The sequence below is a fragment of the Lissotriton vulgaris genome, chromosome 1_2, assembly GCF_964263255.1.
Source record: "Lissotriton vulgaris chromosome 1_2, aLisVul1.2, whole genome shotgun sequence".
Taxonomy (NCBI): Eukaryota; Metazoa; Chordata; class Amphibia; order Caudata; family Salamandridae; genus Lissotriton; species Lissotriton vulgaris.
In genome coordinates, this window is record NC_141686.1 from 158,648,945 (window position 1) to 158,671,198 (window position 22,254).

Sequence of the window (22,254 nt, forward strand, 5' to 3'; positions counted from 1 at the left end):
TCGGGTCGGCGCTCCGGACGCCGATAGTGCCTCCGTCTGTTTAGTGGGGGTTCCACAAATCGTTCCTTCAATGTGGGGGTTTCATTCGATTCAGGAAGGCTTCAGGCACGTTTTCCGCTTGAATCGACAGCCCAGGCAGGATCTTTACTCAGGATTAACGGGTTCTCGGGACGGAGCTGGTGGAGCTCACGTCCTGTCGGCCATGCTGCTCGGCCACGCCCCCGCCCTCTGTCGTCTTTGATATGTGAACCCGGCACCCCTCAGACATGGGAGATGCTAACCCATCCCCTAAAGCCATTTGGCACTAGGACATGCTGGAAAATTAGCTAGTCAGGAGGTGTGTTCACTATTAGGCTACTTCCACACCTATCTGACAGTTTCCTTAATGCTCCTAAATTGAGTATTTAGGGGCACCCTTGAAGGCAGGAATTTAGGTTTCAATGATTTCAAAAGGAGATGACAAAGAAGAGCTTTACCTGTCTGTCTGCACCAGTCTCAAAAATTCTGACTGAGTGACTCGTCCTGGAGCTGAGCAACTACCAAGAACCCTGGTAGACTACTAGTCCATCAGAAATTGCCAGCAAGCTCCCTTAGAGTAGAGGAGCTACTCCCTGCAGTTTGCAGGCACTGAAGAAGCAGAGTCTGGTTTACCGTGTTGCTGCTCTCCTACCAGCCCGATGCAGCAGCCTCCCCAGGAAGAGGTCCCTGTGCTCCTGAAGGTCAGATCTGTTCACACACTGAGTGAAAGGACACCAGGTCTGACTGGAGCTGCACAGCACCTATAACCGGGGTACCAGACTCCTTGCAGCAACCAAGGCTTGTTCAAGTCCAGTCAGTACTCTTACAGCACCGTGTCCAAGCAGCCCTCTAGGGATGTCTGCACCAGAGACCCACTTCCAGAGTGGCCCTGTCTTACTGATTTTGCACCCTCAACCAGTGAGACCGACAACCGCGAGGGCCTTTGCCGCACAGAGGCCAGATGACCTACCCACTCTGCACCCAAACACCCCAGCCCAGGTACCGACAAACCGGCTGTGCCCCCTTGCTCCCAGGCCCCTCGTTTGGAGCTCCCAGACGTGTTCCAAAGTCCCCCTCTGAAGCCTGTTTCTAGGTGGCCACCCTTCTTTCCACTGGTGTAGTACGCATAGCTACCAACTCGACCAGCACCTTCTGCACTCGGATGCCTCTGGCATTAAACAAGTAACTTCTGGTGGTACTTTGGCCCTTAGCCCCATACAACCCTAAGTCCTGAAGGAGACCACCCCTCCCCCAGAAACCGACCGTAAATAACTGTAAGCAACATATCCATTTTTTCCCATAGAAAAGTATTGCTCCATAAAGACGCATTGAAGTGAACAAAATTTATATAAAAATACGACTTATTTATGTAAATTGGTCTCTGATTTATTAGTGTGTGTGTCTCATTTATTGCCTCTGTGAATACAACAAATGCTTAGCACTACCCTCTGATAAGCCTAAACTTCTCGCCCACACTATCACAAAAGAGAGCATTGAGTGTTATTTTTGTCTCTGTAAACCAGTACGGGTTGCCTGGACTCTTTACACATTGTACTTCTTCCTTGTCCCCTATATAAACGGCCAGCATCCTACAATTGCCTGTCCGTCTTCTTTGCTACGCTGATTTCTCTAAATGGTTGTCTGTTTTGTGATGGCTGATTGCTGGGATATACCTTTTGGATATGATTCGTTCTGCTTTTTTAAAAATTATATTAACATAACAGAAGTCTAACAACAAGTGTGACCTGTCTTCTGGAAAAGGGTTCCTACGATAGCTGCCAACCCTCCCACTGTTCACCTTCAATGATGGGGTCTTCTTCTTCACATACCTTATCTTGTACATTTGTTTTCAGTGCTTTATGCCTTTGATGGATGGGGCTGAGCTTTAGCACCAACGAAGGTGCAAATGCTAGTTACATGAACCTAGCAGACTGTGATCAAGGGAATTGGAAGGGGAAAATGAAGTTCACCGAGGCTATAATTAGCACTGGGTTGGGGGTCGCAAGTCTACAGTAAGCTCATCCATGCTTTTTTAGGAAAAATGCTGTTGTCCTATTAGCACTCACAGATGCCAGTTAGGGTACTGTGGGAGAGGGAGCAGCAAGGGAGACATGATTCATGAACTTCGAGGATGATGTAGGACAGGTTTTAGCTCCAAAATTAGTTTGTATAGGAGTAACCATGCATGTGTGGTAGAATGCTCTGAATGGAATTGGTTTCCCCCACATTACAGGCTATAAAACTTTCTTTGAAAAGCAAAGGCTTGGATTGTTGCTCTTGGGGAGGGGAGCTGCTTAGTTTCAAAGGGATGATAGTGGTAGTGAGCAAATGCAAGGAGATGATGGACGGAGCGCTGCAACTTTTCAGACACCCATCCCCAGTCAAAGATCTGGGGTGACTCCATCATCATTCTTTAGCTTACTGTGGCAACCCAGTTCAGGCCCAGCTATATGCAAATCAGTCTTGACCCTGTGTCTAAAGAGAACAGTCCAGCCCGAACTGCCAAGCCAGGTCTTCCCTGGATCGGACACGGGGATCCTGGGACCGGTTTGGGGAAACACCCCTCACCAGCCAGGCTAGCTTGAATCCAGTGGCAAAGTAAGCAGGGGACCCACATCTGGGCATACTCTGCCAACTTAGGGCGAACAAAGCAAACTCAAGTAGATGATGGACAGAGTGCTGAAACCTTTCAGACACTCAACCCCAGTCAAAGATCTGGGTTTAATCCATCATCATTCTTTAGCTCACTTCGCCACCCCCAGTTCAGACCCAGCTTTATGCAAATCAGTCTTGACCATGTACCTCATGGGAACAGTCCAGCCTGGACCAGAAACGAGGGACCAGTATGGGGTAACACTTTGCCATTGGATTCAAGCTAGCCTGGCTGATGACTGGGGTTACCCCCGAAACCGGTCCCAGGTTGCTTGTTGCCTGTCCAGTGAGGACCTGGCTTGGAAGTTTGGGCTTGAGGCACAGGGTCAAGACTGATTTGCATATAGCTGGGTCTGAACTGGGGGTGACGAAGTGAGCTAAATAATGATGAAAGATTCAACACAGATCTGTCACTGGGGTTGAGTGTCTGAAAAGTTTCAGCGCTCGGTCCATCATCTCAGTGTGTTTTGTGTGATAGTGGAAGTGCACACCTTTTAGACCACCTCTTTACTTACAACCTCTGATGCATGATATCCGGTATTGTTTTTTGTGTTGCTGTGGATCAAAACGGGCTCTGAAGTGGCTGCAAAATTACATGTTGGTGCAATGTAAAATTCAGAAACAAGCCGACCACCATCCATTTAATAAGAAGAATGCACACCTAACAATCGGATTCATAAAATGACAAAAAGCCACAAATATGACTAAGCGCATATCAGACCACTAAATTAAGTACTGGTTACTCAAACCACAAGGTCTTTAGAGCAACTGAAAAATATAACTGCCTTCTGGGATGGAAAAATAGCATTGGGTTTTTCTAACACGGCATGAAAAATGATGCAGGCTACTGGAAGGTATGGTGTGGCAGATTATATTGAGATAATATTGCAACACTGTGATTATGGATGTTGCAGTGTACTTTGTTCATGTTTTGTAGTTTGTTGTTTTGAGGTTTAAAAATCATTGTTTGTTGTGCTCCAGGTTTAAAAATGTTGCTTATCTTATTAATGAGGGATTACGTCTCTAAAAAGGTTTAATATTTCAAAAGGCATTGAAGAGCATAACATTGCCTCCATCTCCAAGATAAGCAAAATGCAACTGAGGTTTTAGTAAACCCTTTGCAGACTTTGATGTGCTTTACTTACCCTGCTGAACAGAAATAATTGCCATCCATGCCCACACTTGTTTTTTGTTCTCATTTCCAGTGTCTCTAAATCTGTATTGAATGACAGTCCAACTTCATAACATTGGACCTTCTAGAGAAGTGTAACAGATCGAAGGATGAAGCAGGCAGTACTCTAGACCTGAACCACGACTATCAGAGGTATTGCACAAATGTATTTAAATGTAAAAAATTTTTTTGCACGGTTGCATTTGCTCTGGTACGCGTCCCTGTATGATGGGCTCCTTTGCACTGGTCGGTGGCAAGCTTGTTTTTTGCAAGGTTATGTTTTTTGTCTGGTGGCTACCTGATCTTTAACCCAGTCCTTTTTCACTTTCTCGCAAAGGTGCCGTCTCCTGTGGGAAAGGAAATGTCATGCATTTAAGGTAAATCTTACACAGCATTATTTTGTTGATGTAACACTGTCATTCGTTATCTGTTGTCCAGTATTTTAAACATCTTACGAGAGAGGTCTTTCTGGTTCACAATAGATTCCCACTTTATTTATTTTCTTTTTTACATCTATACTAATATAATAAAGAGAGAGCCCAAACCTTTGAGGCGGGTAATCTCAGGAACCACAGCACCAATCACAACACCCAATGCAGCATTGGAAAGGACAGTTGCAGCAGATGGACATAGGCTATACAGCTGGCCACCATATGCATTTTTAATTTTGTTTTATTTTTTATAAAGCGCATGGTTACGCCATCTCGGCGTGTCCCCGCGCTAAGTAAGAGCGGGGTGGCATTTACCGCAACAGTGGGCCAAAGAAAGAACGTTAGGGGAAAAGTAGTCTGTTGTGGGCGTGGGCGTTCAACTGGAAAGCCATGGGCGTGTGTATGGGAGTGTGCATAGAGCGATGGCGCGGCATGCTGGGACTGCCGCCCCGAAATGAGGGGGAGTTGCATTTACCATTTGGGCGTGTGCATGGGCATGTGCATAGAGCGATTGTAGCGGCCTGCTGGGACTACGAGGGGGCGTTGCATTTACCATTGTTGTGGGCGTTGGCCATTGACGCGATGTGGGGCGTGTAATTTCCGTCGGATGGAGCCGAGCCGTCCCAATACGAGTGGGCGTCGTCCCAATACAAGTGAGCATTGCATTTACCATTGTTGTGGGCGTTGCATGTTGACGCGATGTGTGGCGTCTAATTGCCGTCGGCTTGGGCGGAGCGCACAAACACGTTCGCGTCTGCAGCGGACACAAATGTTCCCATATTGCATTGAGGACACGGCTTCACAGTGGACGCATTCTTCTGCGGGGGCTGAGCCGGGTGATGAAGCGATTCTGAGTCGCGGGGCCTGAGCCGGGTGATGGGGCGATTCAGAATAAGTTTTTTAAAAAACGCGGGCCTGAGCCGGGTGATGGGGCGATTCTGAGTACGTTTTAAAGAAAACGCGGGGCCTGAGCCCGGTGATGGGGCGATTCAGAGTAAGTTTTAAAAATAAATTGCCTTGCAAATTGAAAGCATTGCAGACATTCGATTTCATCCCCGGACAACGTCGGGACGGGCTGCTAGTAGTTTTATACAGCACAAACCTGACTCGAGGGTATCGGGTATTAGAGCGCTAAGAGCACCAGTTGCATTACATGAGGACACATTCCTTTTTGTTAGGCACGGGTAGATTAAGTGATTTGCCCAGAATCACAGGATGTTGAGCGTCCTTGCTGAGAATCGGATTCGCCAGCCTCGAGGTCCGAGACTCGAACCGGGATCCCCTGCCTCGAGGTCGACCACCCTAGCTGTCGGTTAGGCCAACTCCTCTCCCCATTTCACACCTTGCTGTAAAATGTTAAAATATGAGTGGGATAATTTCAGGAGAAAACCCCAGATCGCATTGTCCTAGAAGAAATGGTGTTTGTGTGTTTTCCCTGTAGGGCACTCTGGACCATCGCCTTGACTGATCGTGTCAAGTCATTGGGTGTTTAAGACTGGCCACTGCAGAAAGGTGGAACCCATTCTGGCCAGACTAACTCCTGCCCAAACAAATATTGACCTTTATTGACATCACAGATGTGACCACAAAGAAACGATTTATGGGTTAGGTAAAACTGTCATGTTTTTAATGTGTAAATATTCTTATTACGGTTTTCATCAGGTTTTTTTAAATGTTGAAATCGTTTTTTAATGTCAGCAAACTAGCAAAAAAAAAAGGGTTGGAGTAAAGTACCTGCACCTGTCGTAGTCAGTGACTCCTGAGTGATATGATGGTGCTTGAGAAACCTAGGAACACAACCCTATAAGTTCCTTTCAAGGACAAAGTCCTAAACAAAACAACATACACTGTGGAATCAGCACCCATCAACAAAGTACTTCTTATTGATTACAAATAATGTCCTTTGAAACAATGAGAAGCATCCGTATCAAATGAACAGGACCGAGCTGGGTGAACGTATATTTTCAATCCTTTATTTTGTTTTCACGATAGACAAATGATCCAATTCACAATGGATTTTCTTTTTCTCTTTTCTAGCCAACGCGTTTCGTCTCTTTTACTGAGACTTCTTCAGGGCTAAAAAACATATGAAAAAATATTTTATAAAAACACTCATATACAATTAAATAGTATTTACAGGACAAAATGACAAACATCTATATACAAAAGATTTAAAAAAGCGAAGAAAACTGTCCAAGTTAAATACAATTATAAGGTGGGCTTTTTACTGCTTGTTTTTTGATCAAAGATGGGGAAAAACTTCATACGTACAGTTTTGAGACATGGAAAATTTTCTGCACAAAATTGCCATGTCATATCTTATATTTACCCCAAATCATTGGTTCCTCTATACACAAATTCAAATTTTGTACCAATCATTTGTACTGGTCTATTGATCACAAAAATGAGTTCATACATACATCTTATCCTTTAGATCTTTTGAAAAATGTCTATGAACATCAGAGAAAAAAATACATTTGATTATAAAAACCCATCATGTCCAGTTGTAGATAAATCGCTTGCTAAAATCATACCTCCAACACCTGTCTTTATGGTAAGCGGTATGGGCTGGCGAATTCTTAGTATTCACGAGAAACTTGTGTGAGATCTAGAGGGTACATATTAGTTGTATTTTAGACAATCCGCTCGTGAGATGTTTTGCAATAAAGAGATCAACACTAACAGTTCATCAACTGGCCATATAACAAGAAAAAACAGTCTTCAATGAAATTGCAATTTTTATATCACCAACTCCATAAGTGCCAATTATTCTCGTGAGATGTTTTGCAATAAAGAGATAAACACTAACAGTCCATCAACTCGCCATATAACTTTCAGTATAAATAGAGGAAGTACTGTAAAAGTGAATTCTAATTTTATATTTTTAAAGAACAAAGCTAACATAAATATTGGCACTGTCATAAAACAACCAGTAATGCTATAAAATTATTTCATTTAGAATTACTAGCACAGTGATTTGGAGATGTATATTAAGATAAAGAAGGTACCTGTCATATCCTATAGGTATTCAGGAATGACTGTCAAAGAAAGAGAAAAAACTGTCATAATCAAAAATATTGAGAATATATAACCTGTATTTTGTAGACTAATAATGTGAAAAAATATTCAATAATTGTGAGTCCTAAGGCTAAAATAGTCCAAGAGAAGTAAAACCGCGATAATACACCAACCATCAAGTTTTTTGTCAAGTATCAGTTATAAGGTTGCAAACCAGAGATTATAGAGTGGTTTCAAACCATTCAGTCACTAGATAGGTTTGTTGAAAACCAAAATGTTATAAATCATTTAAACCAAACAATATGTTATTTTGTAACAAAGGTTATAAATATAAACCTTAGTGATAAGCATCTGCATATAATTAGCTTTTTAGTCATTAGTGCAGGGTTTTTGTAATAGAATACTACTGAATAAGTACACACGGGCATCCAATAAGAGCTTTGTCGAGTGTCTCATAGGGACGTTAATAGTAATCAGCCGATCTCAAGCAATCCAACCTTGTCGGACATCTTGAAATGTCTCTTTACTTATCAACAAGTTCCATAAAGGAAACATAATTGCCGAAAAGCGTATCTAGAGTGCCATTAACCGTAGAGGATAGCTAGTGCAAGAATTAAAAAAATAAAAAGCTAACAACTGACATTACGCGACGCATACAGTGGCTTACCTCGGACACGGCATGGTGACCTGCTAGATGGACAGCGTGAATTCAAAGTGGCGAACAAAACGTTAGAAAAGGAGCTGGTATATATACACAGAGATAATTGAATAATTGCTATCACTTGTAAAGATGCAAATCCGCAAATCTTACGAAAAACGGCAGTAGTTATTGAAGTAAATAAAGAAACGAAAATGGCGGCCATCTTGTAACATCGGTAAATGTCACCTGAATAGCCATCTCCCTTAAATGTTGTAAGCGCAACAATTATATAAAAGGAGAAAGTGTATAGAAAGATGTAATCCATTTAATGAATAATTACGGAACCGAAATATATGATTCTAAGTAGGAATCGCAATTGATAAAAGCTCTCAAGAAAAGATCAATATGTATCACGTAATTTGAAAAAAGGATGATAAAATGAGTAAACAGTGAAGAATAAGCAGTATGAGAGCATTTATATCGAAAAAGGGTTATATAAAAAACGGAGTAAAACGTGTGGAGAGCAGAGGAAGGACCTTCGATGTACAAAACAAGCCCTACCCATCCGATGGTCTCGAGTGAACTAGTACGGCGGCCATCTTGGAGCGTATAAAATACAAGGCATATCATCCAGCGAATATTTAGTCCTGTTACTTTGATTGGTCTTAGTCTCTAAATTTAGATTATTGTCATTGCTTGTTTATTGAAGCTACTTTCAAACTGATTTGGAAAATGTACATCTTTCAGAGTTCTGTTGCTCGGGCATTATCAAATGTCACTAAAAAGCTAATTTCCCTTTCCGGAAGCTGCACTAGTTGCAGGAAGAGTCAAATGTAAGCTTCTAATCGATTCATAGGCTTTGCATGGCAAACAGATTCTGTATTTAATGGTCATATTTTTAGTCTATCGTCTCAATACAAGTTTTCTTTTTAAAGGCTAGGCTTAAAGTGTATTATTACTAAGGTTAGACTAGAGTGTGGCGTGTCATTCCCTGTCTGAGTTTCTGCCTTTTTTATGAAGCTTAGAACTTCTGCTGTGGCTTGTATCTGATTTGTTCTTAAGCACTAGATTTCTATACAAATACAAATGCTGTTGTATATAATCAAGTTGACTTTTGAAATGTCAAGTATATTATAGTCAAACTGAAATAGTCAACATAATGTTTTGCCATTCATTATCTGTGACCATTACAAAAATGTTGAATTTTAGTCATTTGTAGGTAGGAGCTTACCAGACAGCACAGCTATCTGGTTATGATAAGGCCTCTTAGGGACACTCTGAATGTTTCCCTGGGATGACCACGACCTCTCCACTCCTTTCTACTCCCATCTCACCCCACTACACTTCACGAGATGACACTTTACTCCACTCTACGCCACTCCACACTATTCCCTCTTCGCCACTTTACTCCACCTCACAACACTCTAATCCCCTCCACTCTGAGGCGCTTCACCACTCCACTTTGTGCCACGCCACTCCATGACACTATACTGCACTCTACAACACTCCACTGTACACCACTCTGTCCCTCTCCACTCTACACCCCTTTACTACACTCTACGCCCCTCCACTCTATGCCACTTTACTCCACTTCATGCCCCTCCACTCTGTGCCACTCCACTCTACGTCACTCCAATGTGACATTCTACTCTGACACTCTGCTCCACTCTACTCCACTACACACCAATCCACTCTACGACACTCCACGACCCCTTTACTTCAGTCTATGCTGCTCTGTTCTATGCTCTGCCACTCTGCCCCACTCTCCTCTAGGCCACTAACTTTTAGCCATTTTGAACAGCAGCCTCTCTAATGTACAACATGGCAACATTGACAAAGTCAAAAGCTCTTGCATAGGCGAGACCTATTGGATTTGCCAGTGCTTGTTATTACATGCGTTCTTTAATGCAACTGTACTCTAATCACCCCCTAAGAACAACTTGACGCTTCCCATCCCTGAACGCGTAAAACCCTGAAGTTCCTTATAATCCCTCTCTGAACCATAAACAACCCTTCCTACCCTTTAACGCTCTAAATCTCTGAATCCTACCAACCCATTATAACACCTTAACTGAACCTTGGACACCCCTTAGGCAGCTTCCCTGAATCATAAAACTCCGTATTACCTCTTCCTTAAAACCCCAAACTATCCCTTAATGCTAACTTTCCCTGAATTTCTAAAAACCCTGTATTATCCCTTAACACGACCCTTCATGAACCCTAAAATCCTCTTACTACTCTTTACGTTACCCATCCCTGAACCATAAGAACCCAGAACCACTCCATAATGCCACCTACCCTTCCATGAACCCTAAAAAACCTTTACTTTTTCTTAAGGCTACCCTTCCATGAACATTACAAGCCTCTAACTACCCCTTAATACCACCATTCCCTGACCCTTAATACCACCATTCCCTGAATCCTAAGAACTCCCTATTAAGCCCCTACCAAATTGCCCCGGCTCCTAGTACACTTACTGTTGCCTTATAAGGCACCATTTTTTGTTTTCAGTGGGTGGTGTTTTTGCCAACATTTCTTTCAGTCTGCTTTTCTCCTGCAGTATTTTTTAGAGCATACCACAAATGCTGCTGCTGATACCATACTTTTAATAGAAATATATTGAGAATGGTTGATACCTTATGGTCTTATTTCTGATATTTGATGGCAGGAAGTAATGTTTTTTTAACTACACTGTAACAAAGTGCCCTCTTTCTGCATGGTCACCCCCACTTTTTTACCAAACTGTTGATGTAGTTTGACTGAGTTTGCCCTGGGTTAATGCAAACAGGTACCCAGGGCATATGTTCTTTCCCTGAACTGCAATGAAACAAAACCCAATTGGGACTCTTGGCCTTATGTCAGTCCCTTGTAAATGGTACCACAGGTACCAAAGGCACTGTGGCCAGGGCAGGCCTCTAAGGGCTGCAGCACTTATTGTGACACCCTTAGAGGCCCTGTACCTTTACACACACCCATTGCCATTGCAGGCTGCGTATTTTGGTGCCGAACAAAGTGAAGAGTCGACACGGCACCCATCCCTGCATGCCATGCCTACAACCCACTGACCTGGCAAAGGTCATCCACCCCTCTAGCTGGGTGCACTATACCAGTTTTGAGGGTACAGGTGCATGAACCCAGTATCCCTACAGCGTCTAAGCCAATTCGTAGACCTTGTAAGTGAAGTAATGCCATTAAGAGTACATGGTGCTGGGAGTTTGTCATTATGAACTCGACAGCATTATAATGGCTTTAGTGAAAACTGGGAAGTTTGATATCAAACTTCTCAGCACATTAAACCCATACTGATGCCAGTGTATTATTGAATGAAAAATCCACTCAGAGGGCATCCTAAAGATGCCCCCTGAAAAACAACCTAACTCTTGTGTTCTCGCCTAGTGGCTGACGCCAGCTGCCACCACCAGACATGTTTCTGGACCCCTGGGTCGAGAGCCTGCTGCTCTTTAGGGTCTGAAACCATGCACATCCTGGGACAAAGTGCCAAGCCTCTTCCCCCAGGATGGGTAGGGTCCACAAAGGGGAAGCTTGAAAGGCTTGCCACCTTTGTGAGCTACCCCAGCCTCTGCTGCTTCCAGCAACTGTCTCCTGTCAGTTCTGACCCCCACTTTGGGCGGGAGAATCTGTGGGAAAGCCAAGTGAGCAAGGGAGGTGTGCTCACCTTTGCCAACCCCACCCCTCGGGTGCGGGAGGCGAGGTGAAGCGCAAAGCTCAGTCCCTGCCATCTTGCAGATGAGGTGGACCCAGCCAGCCAGAGAGAGGCATATGCCCCCCTCCCACTGGATTTAATGGTGGAATAGTAAGGCAATATTAAAACGTGAGATGATAGACTGGTTAGCTTGGCCAGTTACATCACTTATGTGAAAGAAATGTGGTCTACATTTTTCAGCCTCACAAGTGACATTAACGAGGCTTTCTTCAGGACCTAACGCCACAGTGGAATGTACACACTAAGGTACACCCTAACCTAGTGTGAAAAAGTGACCGCATAACTTACGGTTTACTGGAACACCTCAAATTTGTTGAGCGCGCTTAATACCTTTTTATTTATGTTTTAAAAACAAAAAACAAAATAAAAGGCATTATTTGCAATGTCACTAGTTTAAACTTGCATAATTGCGAGACCTATTGCATTGCAAATGCTTGTTTTAGATGGTGGGGGTGAAGGGTGGGACTGAAGCCTCTGTTGTATAAAGCGTGAAGGATCCTTTAGGTGGGGCGGAGCTAGCCAGCGACAGAGATGGCCGCCTGAACCATCGGCTCCTCCGTCCAGAACCCGATCCGAACATAATCCTACGAACTACGGTGCCCTCTGTGCACAAAAATACCCCCTAACTGTCCCGGAGTGTGCGGTGCACGCACAGACTCATTTGCCCAGATCCGAGTGACTGAATCGCCACCGGGAGGCGGCGTGGTGATCGGCGCCTGAGACGGCGTCGAGGCCTCCCGAGAACAGCCTGGAGGCTTTGCCCCGCATCGAAGAAGCACATCCGCGGTGAGCGTGCTGGGAGACTGCCGATGCCAAGCCCCGAAGCCCGACTGCGAGAGATGCCGGAGGAGCGGTCAGCGACTGTGAGGAGGAGACAGCGGAGATTGCGCAGAGGGAGGCGCCATTTCCCGCTGCCCGACCGCGACGCTGCCGCAGAACTCGAGCGCCCGGCTCAGAAGCTGCTTCTAGGCCTCTCATCCCACGGAGTTCCTTTGGGGCGCGCAGTGGTGGCCAAAAGTGCGGACTCCGCTGCAGGGTCGAAGAAACCCCCACGTCGACTGGAGAGGTGAGTGACAGAGGCCACGACAGAGGGGACGCCATAAACCCCCCCCCCCCCCCCCCCCTCCCTGCGACACCACGAGCACAGGCTGAGAACTGAGTGGAAGGCCTGAAGGGGGCAACGGGAGAGAGCGGTGCTATCGCTCGGAGGACTGCCCCTGAGCCCCCCCCCCTGTTCCACTGACACCGGACTGGGGGACTGCCGGGTTTGCACGCCGTATTTGAACACCGGGTTGACGTCGCTGCCCCAGGGAGGACCACAGGCTGCGGTGCCGCACTGGGTGGCCCTTTAGAGAGAACACTGCTGGTACCTCGGCGCTCCGCGCGCCTCCTGCTGCCTGGGGAGATGGCGTAGGCCGCCTGGCCGCGCTGTGTACTGCTGGGGCCTTGCTGCGACACTGGAAAAGGTTGAAGCCCTACACCACAGAATTAGGGGAAGGAGCGGTGGGAAACAACTGGCAACAACCCCGAAGCAACGCTTCTACATCCCTGGTGCGCGTCCCTTGAGAACTGCTACTGGTTGTTGCGGATCCGGAGTCCTCCTAACTGAGCACTGTGGACGGACGTATAGCTCCCCAGAGACTCACCATGGGGCGGCCGGACAGAACACAGCCTAAGCTGACCTTCGAAAACAGTAAGAGACCCAACCCCATAGATGCCTCGTCCCGCGAGGAGCAGGCGGGGGCTGAGAATGCGACAGAGGGGAACGCGACCGATCCGGACATACGTAACATACTCCTAGCCATGGAGAAAAACTTACAGGGCGGCATCGCCTCACTGGGGACCAAAATGGATGCCCTCACGTATCGCATGGACCGAATGGCAGAAAGGCTTGACAAGCACGCTGAAAGATTGGATATGTCAGAAAGGCGCATAGGTGAGGTGGAGGAAGTACAGACGACCCTGGACACCGAGCATAAACAACTAGGCAAGGTACTCCAAATTCTTCAAGACAAGGCCGAGGACCTGGAAGCAAGGTCTCGTCGATGTAACATACGCATCACGGGCCTACCGGAAAGCACCGCGACAGGCAACACAGAGCTGTTTGTTGAGGCCCTCTTAAAGAAACTGTTGGATGAGTCGGCATTCTCAGGAATGTTCGTAGTTGAAAGAGCACACCGTACTCTGGGCCCCAAACCTAAGCCAGGGGACCCTCCTCGCCCCATTGTGGCCAAACTTCTTAATTACAGAGACCGAGATGTCGCACTAAAACTGGCACGTGAAAAGCAACCGCTACAATACGAAGGGAACACACTTTCCTTATTTCCAGACTTCACAGCCAAAGTGCAAGAGGCCCGTCGTCAATTTGTTCCGATGAAACGACAGCTACGAGACCTTGGAGTGGACTATGCAATGCTCTATCCCGCTAAGCTGCGGATCAACAGACCGGGAAGATCTATGATTTTTACGGACCCAAGATCACTGCAGAAAGCTATGAAGGACTGGCACAGAGACCGACCGCGCTCCACGGACGATGGAGTGTCTGGGGAGGCCTCGGGCGGACACTTGAGCGACCAAGATTGACTTTGTGAACACTACCTGGATGTGCTGCTGATCCGAGGTGGTTCAGGAGAGGTGCGGACTTCTGCACGTTAGCATGGACGCGACCGCTCCTCAGCCCGGCCGCCGCTCTGCCGCGGTGGGGAGTAGTCCTATTCCGCAGCGGCGACGCAGGGTAACAGTGAGTCAAAATGAAGTACTGCAGGGGTGAACTTTTTCCCTTGATTTGGAGATATGGCTGAAATTTGAACATAGCTGTTCCACGCCTCCTACTGCACTGTGTAAAAGTTATTGATGCCCCGACATTGCCATGGGGCAGGATAATAGTGGTGCGAGGGATTTGCACATATACGCTTTCCATGAGTTATGTGGTGATCAGGGGAACGCAGAAGGAAATAGCGATTGAGGCGGGAGGGGGGACCCTCTACCTGCCCTCAGATGACCACCATTGATTTACGGGGGCACTGTCTGCCACTTGACACTTTCTTTATATTTGTTTGTTTCCTTCATTTACCTGGATGGAGGGGGGGGGAGCAGGGCGGTAAGTCATTAGACTACTTAACACATTAATCTCATTGAGAGCAGGCTGCCCACGCCCCAGTGTGTGGTACACTTCCCCTGTTTTGCCTCCTAAGTAACGAACACGCTGCTTTTTTCTTTTGCTAGCTGATCGCATTTGCACTTAGTTTTGATATTAAAGTTAATGACAGTTGGGTGGGAATATATGGGAGGACTTAATACTGTTCTGAGGGGGGATGGGTGAGTTGGGGGAGGGGGGAGCCGGGACACGGCCGTGTTGGGGTTGGGCAAGCGTGGGTGGGGGGAGGGTTTGGACCACAAGTTTCTGCAGGGTTGTTATTCTCGAAAAAGAGAGACTGTTCTGTTATTGAAAGATTGGCACTGAATTTTATTGGCAGAGCTATACACAGACATGCGTGTCACTTATCAGCACATGGGACTACACCTGTAACACGCACGATTCAGCCCCAGCAACACCACCATACTCGCACGATAAGGGCGAACACTTGACGCCTACTACACCCCCCAACTTTACATCACAACAGCAAGACAACAACACTATCACACTGATGACTTGGAATAGAGGCCTAAATGATCACAGGAAGGTCAGGTGTGTACTTCAGAACCTCTCGAGACACGCGATCAACATTGCACTGCTACAAGAGACCCACTTGAGACCGGACAGCCCAACATTACATTACAGGGGACTACACAATCGCATACATGCGGCTGGCTTCACCTCGAGCGCCAGAGGAGTGCTAACATGGGTGAACCCGAGGTCCTCCATAACTCTCACGCCAGTAGAATCGGACGCGGATGGTTTTACGTGATCACGAAATGTACCGGTAAAGGGATGGTGTTTCACATGATCAACTCATAAGGCCCTAATTTTGACTGCCCCTCTTACTATGTGGGACTGGCCAGCAAGATTAGGGGTTTGGGCGAGGGACAAATTCTGGGGGGGCGATTTTAATATGACTCTGCAGCCGGCTCTTGACAGATCGGATGGCCCCACCAGGCGCCCCTCGGCCTCCTCCCACGTCCTGGATGTTGAGATGACCCGTTTGGGATTGCAGGACGTTTGGAGGACGAAACACCCAGAACAAGGAGGGTACACACACTACTCATCACAATACGACATCCATACCTGTATAGATTATTGGCTCCTCCCCACTCCTCTTCTCCCTATGGTACGAGCGTGCGTGGGGTGCTTCCCCGCACTTACTCCGACCACTCTCCGGTGCTGGTCACCCTGAGTGTCCCGTTGCGCCCCCCCTCTTTCTCCTGGCTCCTCCCCCCATATGCACTACTGGACGGCGCTTTCCGGGAAGAACTTGTGACCGCCATCGAAGACTTCTTCGATAGGAATGTGGGCACGGTGGACTCTTTCCTTACTGTATGGGAGTCCTTTAAGGCGTATATTCGCGGTATAGCTAACTCCAAACATGCAGGGTCCTCAAATCCATTCGAGACCGCCTGTCTTTACTCGAGAACAGACTGAAGGATATAGAGGCACGCCGCCTGCGCGATCCCGGCGTAGACCTAACACCAGAGTTAGCACAGACGCTCCGCGAATACCATGATGAGGCGGACGCAGAGGTGAAGCATCTTGGGAAATATGCAATTGCCAGGTCATACGGAGAGGGAGAAGTCCTGGGAGCGGTGTTGGCTAAGATAGCTAGGCAGCGCAGGCGCATCTCGACCGTGCCCACACTGAGGGCCCCACACACTGGGGAGGAACTGTCAGAAGCCCAAGTAGCGTCCTGCTTCAGAGAATATTACGCTGCATTGTACGCCTCTAGGGGACCAGCCTCGGAGGAACACATAATCAATCAGTACATTGGGGGGCGTGGCCAAGCAACATGGCTGGCAGGACGTGAGCTCCGCAAGCTCCCGTTCCGAGAACCCGTAAATCCTGCATATTTATCCTGTTGGAGCTCAAAACTGGCTGCGGCGGTGGTCGGAGGACCCCCTCCCACTAGTGACCCCCCCCCTGCGAGTGGCGGCGGTGAGTGCCTGGGCGGAGAGCCGTGCTAGATGCTGATGTGGGTGAGACCCGGGCCTCTGGCTACGCAAGGTCGGGGTCTGAGGCCTAGGCAGTAGTGCAGACGGCGTGGCGGACCTGCTCCCCTGTGGCTCCCGGAGGACTCGGCGCTCTCCTATCCGTGCCGGAGCCTGCTGACATCTGCGGCTGATGTGGCGGAGCCTGGAGCTTGCTGGTTGCTGCTGAGGGAGAGCTGTGTTGACCGGCGCCTGCGGAGGTGGTCACACCGGAAGGCCTTTCCCGCTGGCGCCGCATCGTAAAGGAGGTGGAGGCCTTGAGAGACGCCTGCAGTGGCTTGGGTGAGACCTTCTCGGCCCCAGCGATCCCGGTCTTCTGGTGCCCGGCGGACGGCCCGGGGCTCTGCACGACGGAGGTGACCTGGCCTGTGGTCTGCTGGCCTGTCCCGCACGTTCCTCCTGTGGCGGTGGGCGGCCATTGGGCGGCCCGAATTTTATCGATCCGGCTGCTAGGGGGGCTTGAGACCCCTGGGAGAGGAGCTACCCCGTGACCTTGAAGGCCCCGCTGGGAGCGGATTGAGGGCCCGGAGGGTGCTGCGGTGAGTGGTGGTGCGTATCCTGGCCCCCCGCACTGACTTGCTTGTTCCTTGGGGCCACTCACCGAAGGGGACTGGTGTCTAGTGTGGGTCCATTCGACCGGCCTGCGGCTGCTGAGGCCTTGATATTGACCCATTACACGCGGTGTCGCCGCTTTGTCCCTGGCGTGTCGCCCTACGTTGCTGACTGCTTGAAATCATTGGCTGGGATGCACCTGGGACTTGCGGTCTGAGGGGGTCCAGTGCTCCTAAAACCTGAGGGGGCACGCCGCGTGGCTAGTGTGCTGATCGGAGCGCTCTGGGCCTTGGCCATGTGTAAAGACAGAATGTCGCGTGCCACGCAACATAACACCATCACCGAATACACTACACAGCGGCTGCCCTCCCAGCGGATTACGCGCCAATAGGGCCAGGACGAGGGAGTGGGCGAACCCGTAGAGCCCTCCAGAGCGGAGTTGTTGAAAGCCATACAGGGCTCACATACTGCACTAGAGCGGCAGATCGAGACGGTCTCCATAGATGTCAACTTGCTGCGAACTGACCTTCGTAAGGTTGCTGACAAAGTCACTGATGCCGAGGGGAATATTGCGGAGCTGCAGGGTGAGGTGGCCACTCTCAAAAAGACAGTCCCGCACCTCAAGGCTGCGACACAGGCCTTGGAGCGGAGGGCTGAGGATGCGGAGGGGAGGGCCCGTCGAAGCAACATAAGGGTCCTCGGGGTGTCGAAGCGGCTGGAGGCGGGGAACGCTGAACGTTTTTTGGAAACCTGGATCCGAACATCGCTGTGCCCGGAGGGCCTCTCAGACGTCTTTGTCATCGAGCGAGCACATCGTGCTCTGGTTCCGCCGCTGCGCCCCGGGCGCCCCCATGAGCCTTGATCGCCAAAATCCTGAACTATAAAGATCGCGATTGTATTCTACGGGCGGCGAGGGAGACGGCGGATCTCACCATCGAGAACAGCCGGGTGTCCATCTATCCCGACTATACCCAACAAGTCCAGGAACAGAGGAAGTCCTATTTGGGGGTGAAAAGAAAACTGCGCGAGATGAAGCTGCAGTATATGCTGCTGTATCCTGCAAAGCTCAAAGTACTCTTGCAAGGGAAGGCACACTTCTTTGAATCCCCGGCGGAGGTCTGGGAGTGGCTGGAGATCACTGGCGATGACCTCCCGCCCGAAGAGCGGGGGGGACCCCGAGAGACGTGGGGAACACGGCCGTCACGGAGACGCCGTAGCAGACGGAGACGCCGGTCTGGTTCGGCTGGCCCGGAGGAACCTAGGATTACGGTGGGGGAGGACGGTGCTATGCTCCTGGATTCTTTGCCGGATGAGTCTGAGTTGGGGGCTCCGAGCCTGACCGGGCCTGAGGAGGTCCTGGTTCCTGACACTTTGCAGGACACGATACAGGACACGCTCTTCACTGCTCCTGGGATCCCGGAAACAGGGGGGACTAAGTCGCTGGAGGTGCCGGTTTCATCCTGAGGTGATATGACTCCTGGCTGTTCTGTATGTTTGGCCTACTGGCCGATGCCTGGTTTGCTTTCCTGATTAATAACTGCTGTCGGCAGCGTTTGACACTTTGTGACTATATGACTTAGAGTACCTTCATTATTTTTGCCATATGAGAGATGTGTTGGGGGTTGGGGGGGGTTTTATGGGACGGGGCCCGACTTGCACTGTTTCGCACCGGGGAGAGTACAACTAACCTTTGCTGGGTACGGTAGGGGGCTTGGAGGGGAGGGGGGAGGTTGTTTGTTGTTGAGTGTGTGTGGTGTGGTGTGGGGTGAATGGGGTGGCTGTGTACGTCCTGGCACTGGCAGAGGAAGGGCGGGGTAGCATGTTTTGTTGTTGCTGTCATCCTGCTCGTGGGTGGGGGATGAGGGGGGGGGGTTCTTCAGAGTTTGAGTGGTTGGGGGGTTGGGAGATTGGAGGGAGTTGTGGGGAGAAACTGTTTTTGGCATCAAGTGTACTGGTGTTCGAACCCCTAGGAGGCTGCTTGCAGATGCTAGATTTGGCTGCCCGGATGGGTGTGGCCTGTGCTTATGGGATACAAATTTTTAACTTGGAACGTGCGTGGGCTGGGCACCTGCACTAAGAGACACAGGGTACTGTCCTTTCTCCGGCGCCATGGAGTCTCTGTGGCGTGTTTGCAGGAAACTCATCTGAACGAGGAGGGAGCTCTTAAGCTGGCAAAGAAGTGGAGGGGTCAGGTGTTTCATTCCTCCTTCTCTACCTATGCAAGGGGGGGTCCTGATCTGGGTGGCACCAGGGGTTCCCCTTGCGGTTCAGTTCGCGGAGGCGGATATTGAGGGCAGGTATTTACTTCTGCGGGTGAAGCTAGATGGGAGGGATTTCCGGCTGCTAAATTCCTATGCACCCAATGTGGATGACCCAAGCTTCTTCTCCAATCTCCCGGAGCTTATTGTTTCCGATTTAGATGCCCCCCTCCTCTGGTTTGGGGACTTTAATTGTGTGATGGATCCGATGCTGGACAGGCACCCCCCCCCCCGCCCACACACACAGTAGGCTCGATAGAGTCCTTGATGCTAATCTCGACGCATCCCTTGTTTTATCGGTCACCCATCAGGCTCGGTTTTTGTCTGATCATTCGCCCGTGACGTGCGTAGCACAATGGGTGGACCAGTCCTTCCGCCCGCGGACTTGGAGGATGCCAGGGCACCTCCTGCAGGATCAGGTGGGTAGGGAACATGTGGAGACGGCCCTACAGAACTACTTAGACTTAAACTGGGGAGACAGCGACTTGCCTTATGCGACCAAATGGGACGCTCTCAAGGCGGTTGTGCGGGTGCATGTATGGGCCTGACTTATGGGGTCCGGAGACAGTTGCTCCGAGATTTCAGGTGCGCTGAGGATCGCCTCTGCCACTGTCAATCCCTGTCGGAACCGGATGGGTCGGACCTGGACTCTGAGCGGACGGCCCGTGAGGACAATCATGATATCCTTACCCGGCTGGATAAGTTTACCCTCGGCCAAGATCGCCAGCGTCTCCACCGGGAAGGGGACAAGTCAGGCCGCCTGCTGGCCTGGATTCTTCGGAGGGAGTCCACTCCAGCACGGATAGTGGCGTTGAAAAACCCCGCTGGGGACATGGTGCACTCCGAGTCGGACCTCCTCGCGGTTCTCCACACATCTGCAGGCAGTATATACCGCGGACCCCTTGGTGACGGAGGCATCCTATCAGCCATACCTTCGGGGTCTGACCCTCCAGACCCTCTCAGAGGAGGATGCGGAGGAACTGGACGCCGTCTTGTCGCCTCAGGAGGTCAGAATGGCACTGGCCGCCCTGCCAATGGCCAAGGCTCCGGGTGGGGACGGATTTCCACCGGAATTTTATCAGGCGTTTGCGGATACTCTTGCCCCCCTTCTCCTGCAGGTTTACTATGAGGCGCTGGAACGTGGCACACTCCCACCCACCATGCACCAGGGAGAGGTTTGCATGCTTCTGAAACCGGGAGGGGATAGCTGTGATCCCGCGGCATACCGGCCCATCACCCTAATAAACACTGATGTGAAAATCCTTACTAGGATTTTAGCCACCGGGCTGTCGCCGCATATGGTGCACTTAGTCCATCAAGACCAGTGTGGGTTCATCCCTGGCCGCAACACCGCCATGAACCTTCAGCGCCTAAACCATGTCCACCATGAAGCGTGTGATAGGGAGGATCCCCAGGTCATGGTGTCGATAGACCTGGCTAAAGCCTTCGACACTGTCAGCTGGGGGTACCTCTTGGAGGTGCTTTGGCTGGCTGGGGGGGGGGGGGCCCTCTTCTGCGCCTGGATCCGGATCCTCTACAGCGCGCCTACAGCCAGGGTTAGACTCGGGGCGGCCCGATCGGAAGAGTGGCAATTGGGCAGGGGCACCCGTCGGTGGTTTCCTCTGTCGCCGCTCCTATTCGCACTGGCGATTGAGCCCCTGGCGGCGTCACTCCGAGCGAAGATGGTCCCCTGGGGGATACAAGTGGGGGATACTGTGCACTTGATCTCCCTGTACGCCGATGACGCGTTGTTCTACCTGACCTCCCCCCGGGAATCGCTGCCGCTCCTGCTGCAGCACTTAGATCGTTTTGGTGCAGCTTCTGGGCTGCGCCTTAATCCTGAGAAGTCCTTGATCTTTCCCCTGGCGGGCTGTGGCGAGGACCCCAGAATGGGTTTCCTGCACCTGGGGCTGAGGTGGGAACTGGAGGCCTTTCTAAACCTAGGAATCCAGGTGGCCGCGTCCGATGAGCAGTTGCTGGCCCGTATCGCCGAACGAGTGGTTAGTTCCCTGTAGCAGTCCGGGTCTTTTGGAATACGCTCCCACTCTCCCTGATGGGGAGACTAGCCGTTTCAAAGATGGTGATGTTGCCGAGGGTGTTATACGACCTACGGAATACCCTGTGCCCGCTCCCCCCTCGTATATTCAGCAAGCTTAATACGCTGCTCACCTCCTTGATCTGGGCGGGCAGGCGCAGCAGGGTTGCATTACGCACAGTGGTCCGACGCTGGCAGGAGGGGGGGCTGGAGGCCCCGAGGTTCGATTTTATATTACTATGCGGCCCAACTTCTGCCAGCCACACGGTGGTTCGCAGGTACAGACAATTGGGAGTTGCAACTCCTAGCGGGCAGGGCGGATGTGAGGACGCTACAGGTGGCTCTGATGCGGGGCAGGGGAGCGTTCGAATCCCTGCCGTATGCAGCGACTTGTGGAGAGGCTGTTGCGGCGGGCCCCCTTTCATAGGGAGCTACCGGTGTGGATTTTGGCGCCGGTGACATTGATGGAGGAACACATGTCGTTCCGGGAATGGCATGAGGGCGGTTGTTAGACTCTGGCGGACCTATACCTGGACGACTCTTTCGTGACTCTAGAGAGGGCTACGGAGGCCTTTGGACTCACTGGGGGACAGTATCTCCATTATAGAGGCCTTCA

General features: G+C 49.9%; 1 protein-coding gene across 7 annotated transcripts in view; it reads left to right on the top strand.

The window, feature by feature from the left end:
- PRDM4 (PR/SET domain 4) overlaps positions 1 to 22,254 on the top strand; it is a 209,032-nt gene that overhangs the window by 17,219 nt on the left and 169,559 nt on the right. For all 7 annotated transcript variants that reach the window (XM_086953018.1, XM_086953021.1, XM_086953020.1 and 4 more), the window contains exons 2-3: positions 3,876 to 3,994; positions 4,179 to 4,218. In XM_086953018.1, coding sequence (XP_086809144.1) covers positions 4,208 to 4,218 — 11 coding nt within the window. In that variant the 5' untranslated portion in view covers positions 3,876 to 3,994; positions 4,179 to 4,207. The remainder of the gene's footprint in view (positions 1 to 3,875; positions 3,995 to 4,178; positions 4,219 to 22,254) is intronic.